Raw genomic sequence first — 13305 nt, forward strand, 5'->3', positions numbered from 1 at the left:
TAAACGTGGATTTTTTAAAGATTATTTTTACACCCACCATCAGACCAATAAACGTGGATTTTTTAAAGATTATTTTTACACCCACTATCAGACCAATAAACGTGGATTTTTTAAAGATTATTTTTACACCCACCACCAGACCAATAAACGTGGATTTTTTAAAGATTATTTTTACACCCACCATCAGACCAATAAACGTGGATTTTTTAAAGATTATTTTTACACCCACCATCAGACCAATAAACGTGGATTTTTTAAAGATTATTTTTACACCCAGACCAATAAACGTGGATTTTTTAAAGATTATTTTTACACCCACCATCAGACCAATAAACGTGGATTTTTTAAAGATTATTTTTACACCCACCATCAGACCAATTAACGTGGATTTTTTAAAGATTATTTGTACACCCACTATCAGACCAATAAACGTGGATTTTTTAAAGATTATTTTTACACCCACCATCAGACCAATAAACGTGGATTTTTTAAAGATTATTTTTACACCCACCATCAGACCAATAAACGTGGATTTTTTAAAGATTATTTTTACACCCACCATCAGACCAATAAACGTGGATTTTTTAAAGATTATTTTTACATCCACCATCAGACCAATAAACGTGGATTTTTTAAAGATTATTTTTACACCCACCATCAGACCAATAAACGTGGATTTTTTAAAGATTATTTTTACACCCACCATCAGACCAATAAACGTGGATTTTTTAAAGATTATTTTTACACCCACCATCAGACCAATAAACGTGGATTTTTTAAAGATTATTTTTACACCCATCATCAGACCAATAAACGTGGATTTTTTAAAGATTATTTTTACACCCACCATCAGACCAATAAACGTGGATTTTTTAAAGATTATTTTTACACCCACCATCAGACCAATAAACGTGGATTTTTTTAAGGATTTTTTCCACCACATTGGCTGCCGAACCTTAAATAAAACAATTTGAAGGTGTTTGTTTTTGGAGTATGGAATTTTTTATTTTGTATTTATTTTTTCTCTTTACTTTTTTAAAACGAACTTCTTTAATTTTTAAATGTCTTGGTGATTTTTTTCTAAACATAACAATAGATAAAAACAAAAGGAATACTTTTTTTCTTCAGAATAAAAAAAAGGGCAAATAAATGTTATGTCGTTGGGGGTGGTTTGCTAAATAAAATTTTTGTTCATTTTGCATTAAAATTAAAAAAAAAAACATGTTTTAATGTTGCATTTTATACTAAATATCATCACAATTAAAACAAGAAAAAAACATGGCATGATTTGTTTTGTTTTAATAAAAATTAAAAAATAATTTAAGGCCGGCCTCGGTTTGAAATGAATGAAGCGGGGTTTCAACTCCTTTCCCACAGAAGTAGGGTTTTAGTAATTTTTTGAGAACTTTTGGTAATGAACTCACTTCAATTTTTAGTTTTGAACTATGTTTTTTTTTAATATGATATGGCCAAAAGTTCTTAACAAAATATTTGTATAAAAGTTATTACTGCTGAAATTGTTTCTCTTGTGTTCTTCATAGTGTTTTCTCCTAATAGAGAGGAGACTTAAAAATATTTGTTTTCTCTTCTTTTGCTTTCATTACTTTTAGCTATTTTGTCAAATGATGAGGTACTTAATGTTTTTCTTTAATTTATTTAGGAGAAATTTTAAAAATTTCTTTACTTTTCTTTCTTTTATTAAATACAAAATAGTTGTTGGTGTTTTAAACTAATTATACTGACATTTTGCAAGGGGGGGGGGGGGGGGGGGTAATATTAAATTAGAGTATTGCAAAATAAACCAAAATTAAGTTCAATAAAATTTTTTTAATATTTATCTTAAAATTGTTTTAAAATGTAAACAATTTCCATATGAAATTGTAGGTTTTCCTACAATTATCGAACTCAAAATTGGCTTATTTTGTTTTAATGATATTATATTTCGTTATTGTGGGCATTTTAGCTTTATCTAGAATCTTAAAAAAATAATAATTTGTTAATCTTTTGTGGGCTTCTTTCATGACATTTATAAAAGAGTTATAAAATATTTATTTTACAAAAAAAAAAAAAAAAAAACAAAAAATGCAAAAACAAACTAAAAATTAGTAACATATTTCGTTTAATTATCACTAGCAAAAATAATAATAATAATTACAATAAAAATAATAGTTTTCTTTTTCAACACTATGGTTCCTGATTTTGTCTTTTTGTCGGTGTGTTTTACTTTTAGTTTTTTTTTATTTATCATGGAAGTTTTCAATTTTGCTCCCACAATATTCAATTCCTTAGTTTTCTTTAAAAAACAATTAACAAAAAACAGTTTTAGTATGATTTCTTTTTTCTTCTTATTTTCTAAAACAAAAACAAAAATTGTTGTATTTAGCCTTTTCATGTGCGTTTACGGGGGGTACGGTACTGTACGGTACATTCATACATATTTCTAAGAACTTATTTACAAACTATTAGTATTTGTTTTTTAATTATTATTATTATTATTTATTATTGATTAGCTGTTATGGCTGCAGGTATCCGTCTTCGGGTGCTATCCTCTTGACTGGAGACCTGCGTTTGCGACTCGACGGCATTGTTATCTCTAACATCATTATCGGGGTTATCCCAGAATTGTCGTTCACCCGAACCGAAGATATTGAAGAAGGTACCGGCAATAATGTAAATGGCGGCGGCAATAAAGAATACTTTCTGCCATTGGGCAATTGTGGGCTAAAAAGAGGAAAAAGAGAAAAAAAGGAAACAAATTAGAAATCAAAATTTTATTTAATTTTTAAGGTTTTTGGAAGGATTATCAGAGTTATATTCGAGAATTTAAGAAATGGGTTTGTGATAATTTTGAGAGAAGCCTATTCTTGAAGTCGATCTAAATTTCCCAAAATTTTCACATAAATTCAGTTTAAGGTCACTTATTTGATCGTGATCAATTTTCTATAGCAGATAGTTCTTGTGGTCCTGATTACAGCGGTCCTGAGGAAGTTCATAAGTCCTGAGAAAATGGCAAGAAATCTCAAAAAATACAGTTTAAGGCCTCCTCTTGGATCATGTTCTCATGAAAATGGTCTTAGGAAGCACCCTTTCCCAACGCAAGGTTCTTAGGAAGCACTCTTTTCCATGAAAAGGGTCTTAGGAAGCACGCTTTCCCATATAAAGGGTCTTAGGAAGCACCCTTTCCCATGGAAAGGGTCTTAAGAAGCACGCTTTCCCTTTGAAAGGGTCTTAGGAAACACCCTTTCCCATGGAAAGGGTCTTAGCAAGCACCCTTTCCCATGGAAAGGGTTTTAGGAAGCAACCTTCCCCATTGAAAAGGTCTTAGGACGCACCCTTTCCCATGGAAAGGGTCTTAGCAAGCACCCTTTCCCATGGAAAGGGTTTTAGGAAGCAACCTTCCCCATTGAAAAGGTCTTAGGACGCACCCTTTCCCATGGAAAGGGTCTTAGGAAGCAACCTTTCCCATCTCAAGGGTCTTAGGAAGCACCCTTTCCCATGGAAAGGGTCTTAGGAAGCACCCTTTCCCATGGAAAGGGTCTTAGGAAGCACCCTTTCCAATGGAAAGGGTCTTAGGAAGCACCCTTTCCCATGGAAAGGGTCTTAGGAAGCACCCTTTCCCATGGAAACACCCTTTCCCATGGAAAGGGTCTTAGGAAGCAGCCTTTCCCATGGAAAGGGTCTTAGGAAGCACCCTTTCCCATGGAAAGGGTCTTAGGAAGCAGCCTTTCCCATGGAAAGGGTCTTAGGAAGCACCCTTTCCCATGGAAAGGGTCTTAGGAAGCAGCCTTTCCCATGGAAAGGGTCTTAGGAAGCACCCTTTCCCATGGAAAGGGTCTTAGGAAGCACCCTTTCCCATGGAAAGGGTCTTAGGAAGCACCCTTTCCCATGGAAAGGGTCTTAGGAAGCACCCTTTCCCATGGAAAGGGTCTTAGGAAGCACCCTTTCCCATGGAAAGGGTCTTAGGAAGCACCCTTTCCCATGGAAAGGGTCTTAGGAAGCACCCTTTCCCATGGAAAGGGTCTTAGGAAGCACCCTTTCCCATGGAAAGGGTCTTAGGAAGCACCCTTTCCCATGGAAAGGGTCTTAGGAAGCACCCTTTCCCATGGAAAGGGTCTTAGGAAGCACCCTTTCCCATGGAAAGGGTCTTAGGAAGCACCCTTTCCCATGGAAAGGGTCTTAGGAAGCACCCTTTCCCATGGAAAGGGTCTTAGGAAGCACCCTTTCCCATGGAAAGGGTCTTAGGAAGCACCCTTTCCCATGGAAAGGGTCTTAGGAAGCACCCTTTCCCATGGAAAGGGTCTTAGGAAGCAACCTTTCCCATGGAAAGGGTCTTAGGAAGTACCCTTTTAAATGGAAAGATCTTAGGAAGCACCCTGTCCCATGGAAAGGGCCTTAGGAAGCACCCTTTCCCATGGAAAGGGCCTTAGGAAGCACCCTTTCCCATGGAAAGGGTCTTAGGAATCACCCTTTTTCATGGAAAGGGCCTTAGGAATGACCCTTTTTCATGGAAAGATCTTAGGAAGCACCCTATCCCATGGAAAGGGCCTTAGGAAGCACCCTTTCCCATGGAAAAGGTCTTAGGAAGAACCCTTTCCCATGGAAACAGCTCGTCTATAAAGACGACCTTCAGCTCGTCTATAAAGACGACCTTCAGCTCGTCTATAAAGACGACCTTCAGCTCGTCTATAAAGACGACCTTCAGCTCGTCTATAAAGACGACCTTCAGCTCGTCTATAAAGACGACCTTCAGCTCGTCTATAAAGACGACCTTCAGCTCGTCTATAAAGACGACCTTCAGCTCGTCTATAAAGACGACCTTCAGCTCGTCTATAAAGACGACCTTCAGCTCGTCTATAAAGACGACCTTCAGCTCGTCTATAAAGACGACCTTCAGCTCGTCTATAAAGACGACCTTCAGCTCGTCTATAAAGACGACCTTCAGCTCGTCTATAAAGACGACCTTCAGCTCGTCTATAAAGACGACCTTCAGCTCGTCTATAAAGACGACCTTCAGCTCGTCTATAAAGACGACCTTCAGCTCGTCTATAAAGACGACCTTCAGCTCGTCTATAAAGACGACCTTCAGCTCGTCTATAAAGACGACCTTCAGCTCGTCTATAAAGACGACCTTCAGCTCGTCTATAAAGACGACCTTCAGCTCGTCTATAAAGACGACCTTCAGCTCGTCTATAAAGACGACCTTCAGCTCGTCTATAAAGACGACCTTTAGCTCGTCTATAAAGACTCCCTTTAGCTCGTCTAGAAAGACGACCTTCAGCTCGTCTATAAAGACTCCCTTTAGCTCGTCTAGAAAGACGACCTTCAGCTCGTCTATAAAGACGACCTTCAGCTCGTCTATAAAGACGACCTTCAGCTCGTCTATAAAGACGATCTTAAGCTCGTCTATAAAGACGACCTTCAGCTCGTCTAGAAAGACGACCTTCAGCTCGTCTATAAAGACGACCTTCAGCTCGTCTATAAAGACGACCTTCAGCTCGTCTATAAAGACGATCTTAAGCTCGTCTATAAAGACGACCTTCAGCTCGTCTATAAAGACGACCTTCAGCTCGTCTAGAAAGACGACCTTCAGCTCGTCTAGAAAGACGATCTTCAGCTCGTCTAGAAAGACGATCTTCAGCTCGTCTATAAAGACTCCCTTGTAGCTTCTCTATAAAGACTCCCTTGCAGCTTGCCTATAAAGACGCCCTTGTCTATAAAGCCTCCTTTCAGCTCGTCTATAAAAACTCCCTTCAACTGCTCTATAAACTAAAGACTTAAGTTGATTCTTCTTCTTGAAATATCTTCTTACCTGATTATTAATCAAATTGCCAGCAGCAATGGGAGCCAGCAGACCAGCCAAATTAGCCGAACAATTTGTTATGGCCATAAGGAAGCCAGCAAAACGAGGTGTCAAATCCAAATGATTAATTTTGAAACCTGAGTAAATACCACCATTCAAACCAACACCAATGGTTAGAATGGCCAGTGTAAGGACACGATCACAGCCAGTATAGGAGGCGGCAACCAAAGCCAAACCGGGACCATATTGACCTGGAACACAAAAGGGAGAAAAAAAGTTAAGGTTATATTTAAAACGTTTTTAAGACGTCGCAGGGACTTACCAATCGAATTCATAACTTTTCTGGTTGCAGTGTGATTGAAACGTTTTGAGGAGATCATCCAATCGGCCACAACCGAAATACCCATAGAGAAGATCCACATGGCCAAATAGGGCAAGGAGGACAACAAACCATTGGATTTCAATGAAAATCTCAAGACTTGTTTCATGTAGGTGGGCAATTCTGTCATCAAAGTTTCATAGCCATAGTTGTGGCCCATGTGAGCGAAGAGAATGGCATAGAAGGGCAAACACTTGAAGATGTTCTTGAAGGGAATGGGAGGGCTCTGTAAGAATAAAACATAAACAAAAATTAATAAAAATCACTTTAAGTTATGAGGTTCCAACCTACCTTAATTTCCGTGGTACCCCACAATGCGGTATTGATGTATTTCTTTTCCCTTTCATCAATGGTGGGATGGGCCGAGGGATCTTCATATACCCAAATGATGAAAGCAATCGACCAAATGGTACCCACTGCACCGAAAACATAGAAAATAGAGGGCCAGCCTCCATCGAAACCATATTCAGCCAACAGACCCGACAGTGGCATAGAAATAATTGTACCAAACTGAGCCCCCGCATATACGGCTGCACCCATACGTGATCTTTCATTGGGTGGAATCCATTTAGCCAGCAAGGCATGGGTGCAGGGTACAATTGGTCCCTCGCCCAAACCTTGAATGAAACGAACGATACACAAACCCCAAACACCACCTTCACGAGCAGCCACTGGCACCAAGAAAGCGAAGACGGAGTTGATAAGCATACCATAACCCAAGAAATTCAAGGCACCATATTTTTTGGCCAACATGCCAAAGGGAATCTGTGGAAGAAGAAATGAAGTGGAAATTAGTGTTGAAAAAGAATTGGAAAGGGGTGGGGTAAGTAAATTGGACACATTACCTGTGTTATGACATAGCCATAGAAGAATGATGACAGAATATAACCCTGCAAGGCGGAACTCCAGGCAAATTCACCATCTTGACCATGATCCTACAATCAAACATACAAAAATATATATATTAAAAAAACATTCATATGTGTGTATATATATTCAAAGTAATGTGAGAGTAGGGAATTTTGAGATGAAACCTATTGTAGGTTATTTAAAACGTTTAATAATTTTTGATTTTTTCAATAATTTTGATCTCAAAACTTACCACTTCTGTATAATTCGAATCCGGACATTCATCATCCAAAATATCTTCATGTCCATCATTAATGGCCGTATGATTGACCATAGCCACAATGGCCACAGACATATTTGTTCGCATCACATAGGCATTCGCCATGCCCAGGAAGAGCATAAATGTGACAAAAAAACGGGTTTGGAGGAGACCTGTAAATAAAGTAAGTAAGAAATTAGTAAATAATTAAAAAATAAAAATAGAACCAAAGAAATGATGAAATATTTAAAAAAAAAATCTTATCTCAAAAAAAAAAAAAAAAAAAAAATCTTTTAACACGTGAAGTCATGGGTTCTGATTTCACTTCCCCGCATGATGACGATGCTAATAATAATAATAATCATTATGACTAATTGTATTATGTAGCGAATGATATGTGGAGCATATTTAGTATGTTTTGCTTTATTACCCCTGGCCGGGGGTGCAGATTCTTTATTCATGGAATTTTTAACACATTATTTAATAACAATATAAGAACAATAACAAAAAAAAAAAAAAAACAACCATATAAAAGAAAAATGTGTATTTAAGTGTAGCACATTTTTATGGTTTATATTTCATTAACATTTGTTGTTAATAGAAGTGCTAAATACTTTTTTTCGTGTTGTATACACTTAGAGGCATCTATGATGAGGTGATGCAAGATTATTTTGGGAACTTTGAAGATAACTTTTTGGTTAGAAAAAAATTAAAAAAAAAAAAATTTAAGGCGGCCTTCATATCTTTTGTAAAAGGGTGTGCTCTAAAGACTTCTTTCAGGTTGTTAATAAAGACTCCCATCAACCCGTTTATAATGACTCCCACAGCCTGTCTATAAAGACGCCTATCAGTCAGCTATAAGGATTCCCTTAAAGTCGTCTATAAAAACTCCCATAAACTTGTCTATAAAAACTCTGTTCACGTTGCCTGCAAAGACTCCCAGCAGGTCGTCTATAAAGACTCTCTTCAGGTCTTCTAAAAAGACTCCCCTCAGCTCGTGTTTAAATACTTCTTTTAAGACCCTCTTCAGGTCGTATAAATACTTGCTTTCAGCTCATCAATAAAGACTCCCTTCAGCTCGTCTATAAAGACTACCTTCAGCTTGTCTGTAAATACTCCCTGAGAGGAGTCTAGAGACTCCTTTCAGGTCTTCTATAAAAGCTTCCTTCAACCCATCTATAAAGACTCCCTTCAATGGATAATCTTACAGTTTGCTCTACTCCAAAAGTTTGAAGCTAGAAAAATAACGAAATGTTCCTAACGGAGCATTTGAGTCGATGCAATTCACTCAACGCAACTACAAAATTCACGAACGACTCTGAGAAACTAACTCAATACCTGCATCAGTCACCTAATCCACGACGGACTTGAATTCCTAAAAGTTATTCTTCGATTTCATCGCCTTTATTAATGATTAATAAAATTTTCCTCACCGAGTCTCTGGATCGATGCAATCCACTCAAACAGAGTGGGAAAATTATCCCGCGATTCTAACACAACTAAAGGGTGTTTTTTTAAGCTAGATAGAACTTTAAATTGTAAAAAGTAACACAAAAAATTAAGGGGTCGATCATCGATAACAATTATTGTTGAGTGGCGTTGCCAGTTGTCAAAATTGATCCACGTATGGCAACTCTCAACTGAAGTTGCGAATCTCAGTTGACGAAGCGGCTGTTTTTCAGCAACCACCAATTTTCAGTTGCAGTGAACATTTTCGAAGAAACAAGAAGTAAAATAGAAGGAAAAATAAACATTTTGTTAACAATTATTGATTCTTTGCATCTTTAATTAATTTTGTGTATCAATATGGTGAAAATAACGACAAAGCAGCAGTTCGAAATATTAATTGATAAACTGTGTGATAATCCAAACTTAGCCCGAGGAGTTCGGGAGTTTTGGTGAAACCAAAGCCAAAGCGGATGAAGCGTGGAGGTCCATTTCCGAGTTTAAACAGCCATGAACCTCCAACACGAACACCTGAAGAGTGGCAGAGTCTGGATTCACTTTAAAGCAAAGTTGATAAAGAAAATGCCTCAAAATAAAATAAACTTCAACGACACTGGTGGTGGTCCATCACAATAAGTGAATTTATCGCCTTTGGAGCGGACAGCAGCAAATCTTTTGCAAATGAATTTGGTGACAAATACAGTAGGTTCAGTTTAAGTACAAATGACGAACATCCTCCATCTATATAGCCAACTACACCAGGGAATTTCGTTTTTGAATAAAAATGGTTTTTATTTTGCCTTTTTTCCTCCTCTGTCATCTTCGAAACGATCCAATTTTGGCATAATTTGTCCTCTATCAAGTGGACAACTTCCTTCAATACTCTCGACAATGTAGATTGAGCCATGCAATTGTTGAAATGTTGACTTTTGGAAACTTCCGTAATCCAAGAATCGCAACGCTGCGCACACTTTTAAAAGTGGGGGTATTCCTGTTGATCTGTAACTTTCTTTGAAGTCATCCTTTAACGTTTCCACAACGAAAACTACGGCATCCTTTGGCAATCCAAAATACGCCTTAAACCTGAAATAATTTACTGATTATACAGATCTTTCCACATGATCATCAGCTTACAGTGCAGATGGCAATTCCAATGGATTCGACTTGTCCCTCAAATTTCTTCTAATTGATGCAATGTCCTTAACATTTTCTTCATCATCAAAAAGTAATTCCACCGAACTTATCATTTTTTGGGACAGCAAATAAAACTTGACGATCCGAAGATTCAATGGGCAGGTTATATTCCAATCTTGGGTTGTTTTCCAAATTTGCTCGAAAACTCAGCCAAAATATTAAAATATTGTCCAGAATACACAAAAGAGTTATCCAAAGCGCAATTATTTTTAAAATATTTTTTTTTTTTGCGAATAGAGGTCACAAGTTTGAAAAAACACTGATCGATAACATGTTTATCGACCACCCAGTTGAGTTGACATTAGGTATGTTCGTTTACTCAACAATTTGTACAAATTTGTACAAGTTCAGTAACTTCTTGTAATCGGCTAAGGTATTTTGCATTGTACTGTAGAGTACACGAACGACATCCAGTAACAATTTGTACAAATTTTGAGTAAACGAACACACCTATTAATGGTACAACATTTCGTCTCAGTCGCGCAGACAACTGACAACGCAACTCAATTTTAGTGGCAATGCAAGATAGACCCATAAATTTTGATGAAACTTTTTTTTTATTTGTTTCAGTATACTCTGACAAATCATCATGAATAGACTCACGCTTGAACAACGCTACGAAATTATCCAAATTTACTTTGAAAATCAGTTGGCAAATGATCCGTTGTTTTATCGCAAAATTGTGTTCAGCGATGAGGCGCATTTTTGGCTTAACGGGTTTGTTAATAAGCAAAATTGCCGCATATGGAGTGAGACCAATCCACAAGAGACCCTACAGACTCCATTACATCCAGAAAAATGCACCGTATGGTGCGGTTTTCACGCTGGTGGCATCATCGGACCTTATTTCTTCAAAAATGAGGCCGGAGCTCGCGTTACGGTCAATGGAGATCGTTACCGCCATGGTTTAATAAGAAAGGTTAGCCAAAGCTTTCTGTCAATTTAAATTTTTTCTTTCGACTATTCCTAAAACGTCAAAACAATATACACAATATACATATGTATGTGTGTGTGCTGTTTGAATAATATGCCAAACAATTTTAAAAACAATCCAATTCAATGATTTTTAAATTTGTTTTTAGAACATTTGTATGGAAGAAATTCGTCAGCTTTGCATTGAAACAAACATTTTATCATATCCACAACTCGATTATGTGGAGAAACCTTGACACTTCATTCATTTTTCGCGTTTTTTATAAAATGCTCAAAAATGGTATTGTAAACAAACCCACTTGTAGCTTTTGTGTTTACTAATATTGACGTTTTAGGAATTAAGGAAAAACAAGGGTTCTATAAATTGTTTTCATTTAAATCTACCTCTTTACTTATACCATGGTTACCGCACCATGATCAATGATTTTGTAATGTAATTTTGTAAAAGTAATGATCGAATTACAAAGCTTATCCACATCCATTGCCTCCATTCATTCTAATACAGAACAGCCGCCTGAATAACGGCATTTTCCTGTATGAGTTTTTGAGTTGATGCACTCATTGTTTGACTCAGATTGTTCCAAACTTCCCTAGTCGACTTACAGCCCTTTATCAAAGATAGCTGGACAGGTATGACACTAGGTGTATATGTATATCGCCACCAGAAATGCCCGAAGCCGTAACCCAAATGAAAATCAAAATTGGTTTTTTGATGGAATATGATGCAACAAGCTCTAATACATGCTCTGACAACATTATAAGCTTCTACGTTAAAAAAAATAACGATCCTAAACAAGAAATGTAATTTCTGAACCTTTGATTCACTCAAACTGTTCCAAGCTTCTCCAGCTTAATGGGGGGTGAGACTAAGTATGATGTGATTTTAATATGAGTATTTAGGAGAAGTGTTTTTATATTAGGATCTCCACGATATAGTCATGTGATATCAATTTGTTCGTAAACAAGTCCATTTTTCCTGAGACAATGTCCTTAGAGCTCTAAAAAGCCTGCAACCACCAAATACATTGAATGCTGGGCACTTGAGAGCTCTCAAGTTAAGAAGGTTTAAATAGAAGAAGAAATTCGGATCCTTCCTCATAAAAGTGCAAAATTTTATGTGGAGTTTAAGGGCTCTTTGAGTATTCTATGGGAATCGGATTACAATGTAACTTCGGCTTAAATGTCGTTTAGGGGCACCTCTCGGATCGGGCTGAAATTTTTACAGTAGATATCCCTTGGCATCCTGAACACAACGATATATAATTTTCCGGGGGAAAGTCCATACTTCCCGAGATATGGGTCTTGACATTTCGGAAATTTCGTACTTTAACACCTTTAGGTTGTTTATGGGCACCTTTCGGATCGGGCTGAAATTTTTACAGTAGATAGCCCTTGGCATCCTGAACACAACGATATATAATTATCCGGGGGAAAGTCCATACTTCCCGAGATATGGGTCTTAACATTTTACAATTCTAAAGTAAAGGCCATATGGCCATCGTTTTAAAGCTTATGGGGAGTACTTTTATGCACGCAACCTATTTTTACACCTCCTTATAGGAGAATGTATTAAATTCCTGGTCGAAGTCGGCTGCTTAAGAAACTATAAATGTAAAAGAAAGTTTTGATTGCGTAGCCCCCTTTTGTCCCTGTCCATAGGAGAAAGTCTTAAATCCCCGGCCGAAGGCCGGCTACTTAAGAACAATTTCAATTTAAAAGAAAGTTTTGATCGCGTAGCCCACTTTTGTCCCTGTTCAGCCCGATCAGCTTGTAACTTGTAACAACATAAAGGTGTTACAAGTATGAAATTTCCGAAATGTTAAGACCGATATCTCGGGAAGTATGGACTTCTGCCCGGAAAACTATATATCATTGTGTTCAGCGTCCCAGGGGGTACCTATGGTAAAAATTTCGGACCGATCCGAGAGGTGCGCCTAAACGACACTTGTTCCGTAACTTCTTCGTGGGTACGCTTGGATGCTCTCTGACATAATGGTCCAAAAACTCTAGAAAAAATCTTACGGCGACAACTAAAATGGCTATTGGACACGATAACTGTCGAAAGGAGTGACTGACATTGTCCGAACCGTTAGACATCTTAATATTTTTCTCAAACTTCAATCATGTTCCAAGAAGTCTTTCGGAAAACACCTTCTGCTCCATCCAGCCACCAATACAATTAAATGTCACGGAATCCTCCAATATTATTTTTTTCTATCATTATCCCTTAATATAAATACTAACGGTCTGTTCCTTTACTTTTGAAAATAGTAAAACCGGCAAAAGTAGTAAAAGTTGGAAACTGCTCCCATATGAATTGCATTGTGTCTGAAGTAAAGGAACGCTTTTCGAGTAAAAGTGGTAAAATTTGAAGATTCTTGCTCGTAAAGGAACAGAGCTTAAATAAACACTAAGTGGCAAACAGCTGATATGTATTAGGGATCT

General features: G+C 37.3%; 2 protein-coding genes across 6 annotated transcripts in view; both read right to left on the bottom strand.

Moving 5' to 3' along the window:
* Positions 1-979: 979 nt before the first annotated feature.
* Positions 980-13305, bottom strand: part of Picot (putative inorganic phosphate cotransporter protein picot) — a 149823-nt gene continuing 137497 nt past the window's right edge. For all 5 annotated transcript variants that reach the window (XM_073991255.1, XM_073991253.1, XM_073991252.1 and 2 more), the window contains 6 exons: positions 7282-7460; positions 7025-7114; positions 6471-6944; positions 6123-6405; positions 5810-6051; positions 980-2721 (listed from right to left, as the gene is read on the bottom strand). In XM_073991255.1, the coding sequence (XP_073847356.1) occupies positions 2500-2721; positions 5810-6051; positions 6123-6405; positions 6471-6944; positions 7025-7114; positions 7282-7460 (1490 nt within the window). In that variant the 3' untranslated portion in view covers positions 980-2499. The remainder of the gene's footprint in view (positions 2722-5809; positions 6052-6122; positions 6406-6470; positions 6945-7024; positions 7115-7281; positions 7461-13305) is intronic.
* LOC141406143 (uncharacterized) lies at positions 8849-10375 on the bottom strand. Its single transcript, XM_073991257.1, has 2 exons — positions 9868-10375; positions 8849-9816 (listed from the first exon to the last, which is right to left on the bottom strand). The coding sequence occupies exons 1-2, from the start codon at positions 9978-9980 to the stop codon at positions 9525-9527; spliced, it is 405 nt and encodes a 134-aa protein (XP_073847358.1). The 5' UTR covers positions 9981-10375; the 3' UTR covers positions 8849-9524.

This window comes from Musca autumnalis, unplaced genomic scaffold (assembly GCF_047663935.1).
Source record: "Musca autumnalis isolate F117 unplaced genomic scaffold, ASM4766393v1 scaffold_5, whole genome shotgun sequence".
In the NCBI taxonomy this organism is placed as follows: Eukaryota; Metazoa; Arthropoda; class Insecta; order Diptera; family Muscidae; genus Musca; species Musca autumnalis.

Coding starts and splice junctions, on each gene's coding strand:
- LOC141406143 (XM_073991257.1), bottom strand. CDS start 9,980: ATGATAAGTTCGGTGGAATTACTTTTTGATGATGAAGAAAATGTTAAG. Junction 9,817..9,867: donor TTGGAATTGCCATCTGCACT/GTAAGCTGATGA, acceptor AAATTATTTCAG/GTTTAAGGCGTATTTTGGAT.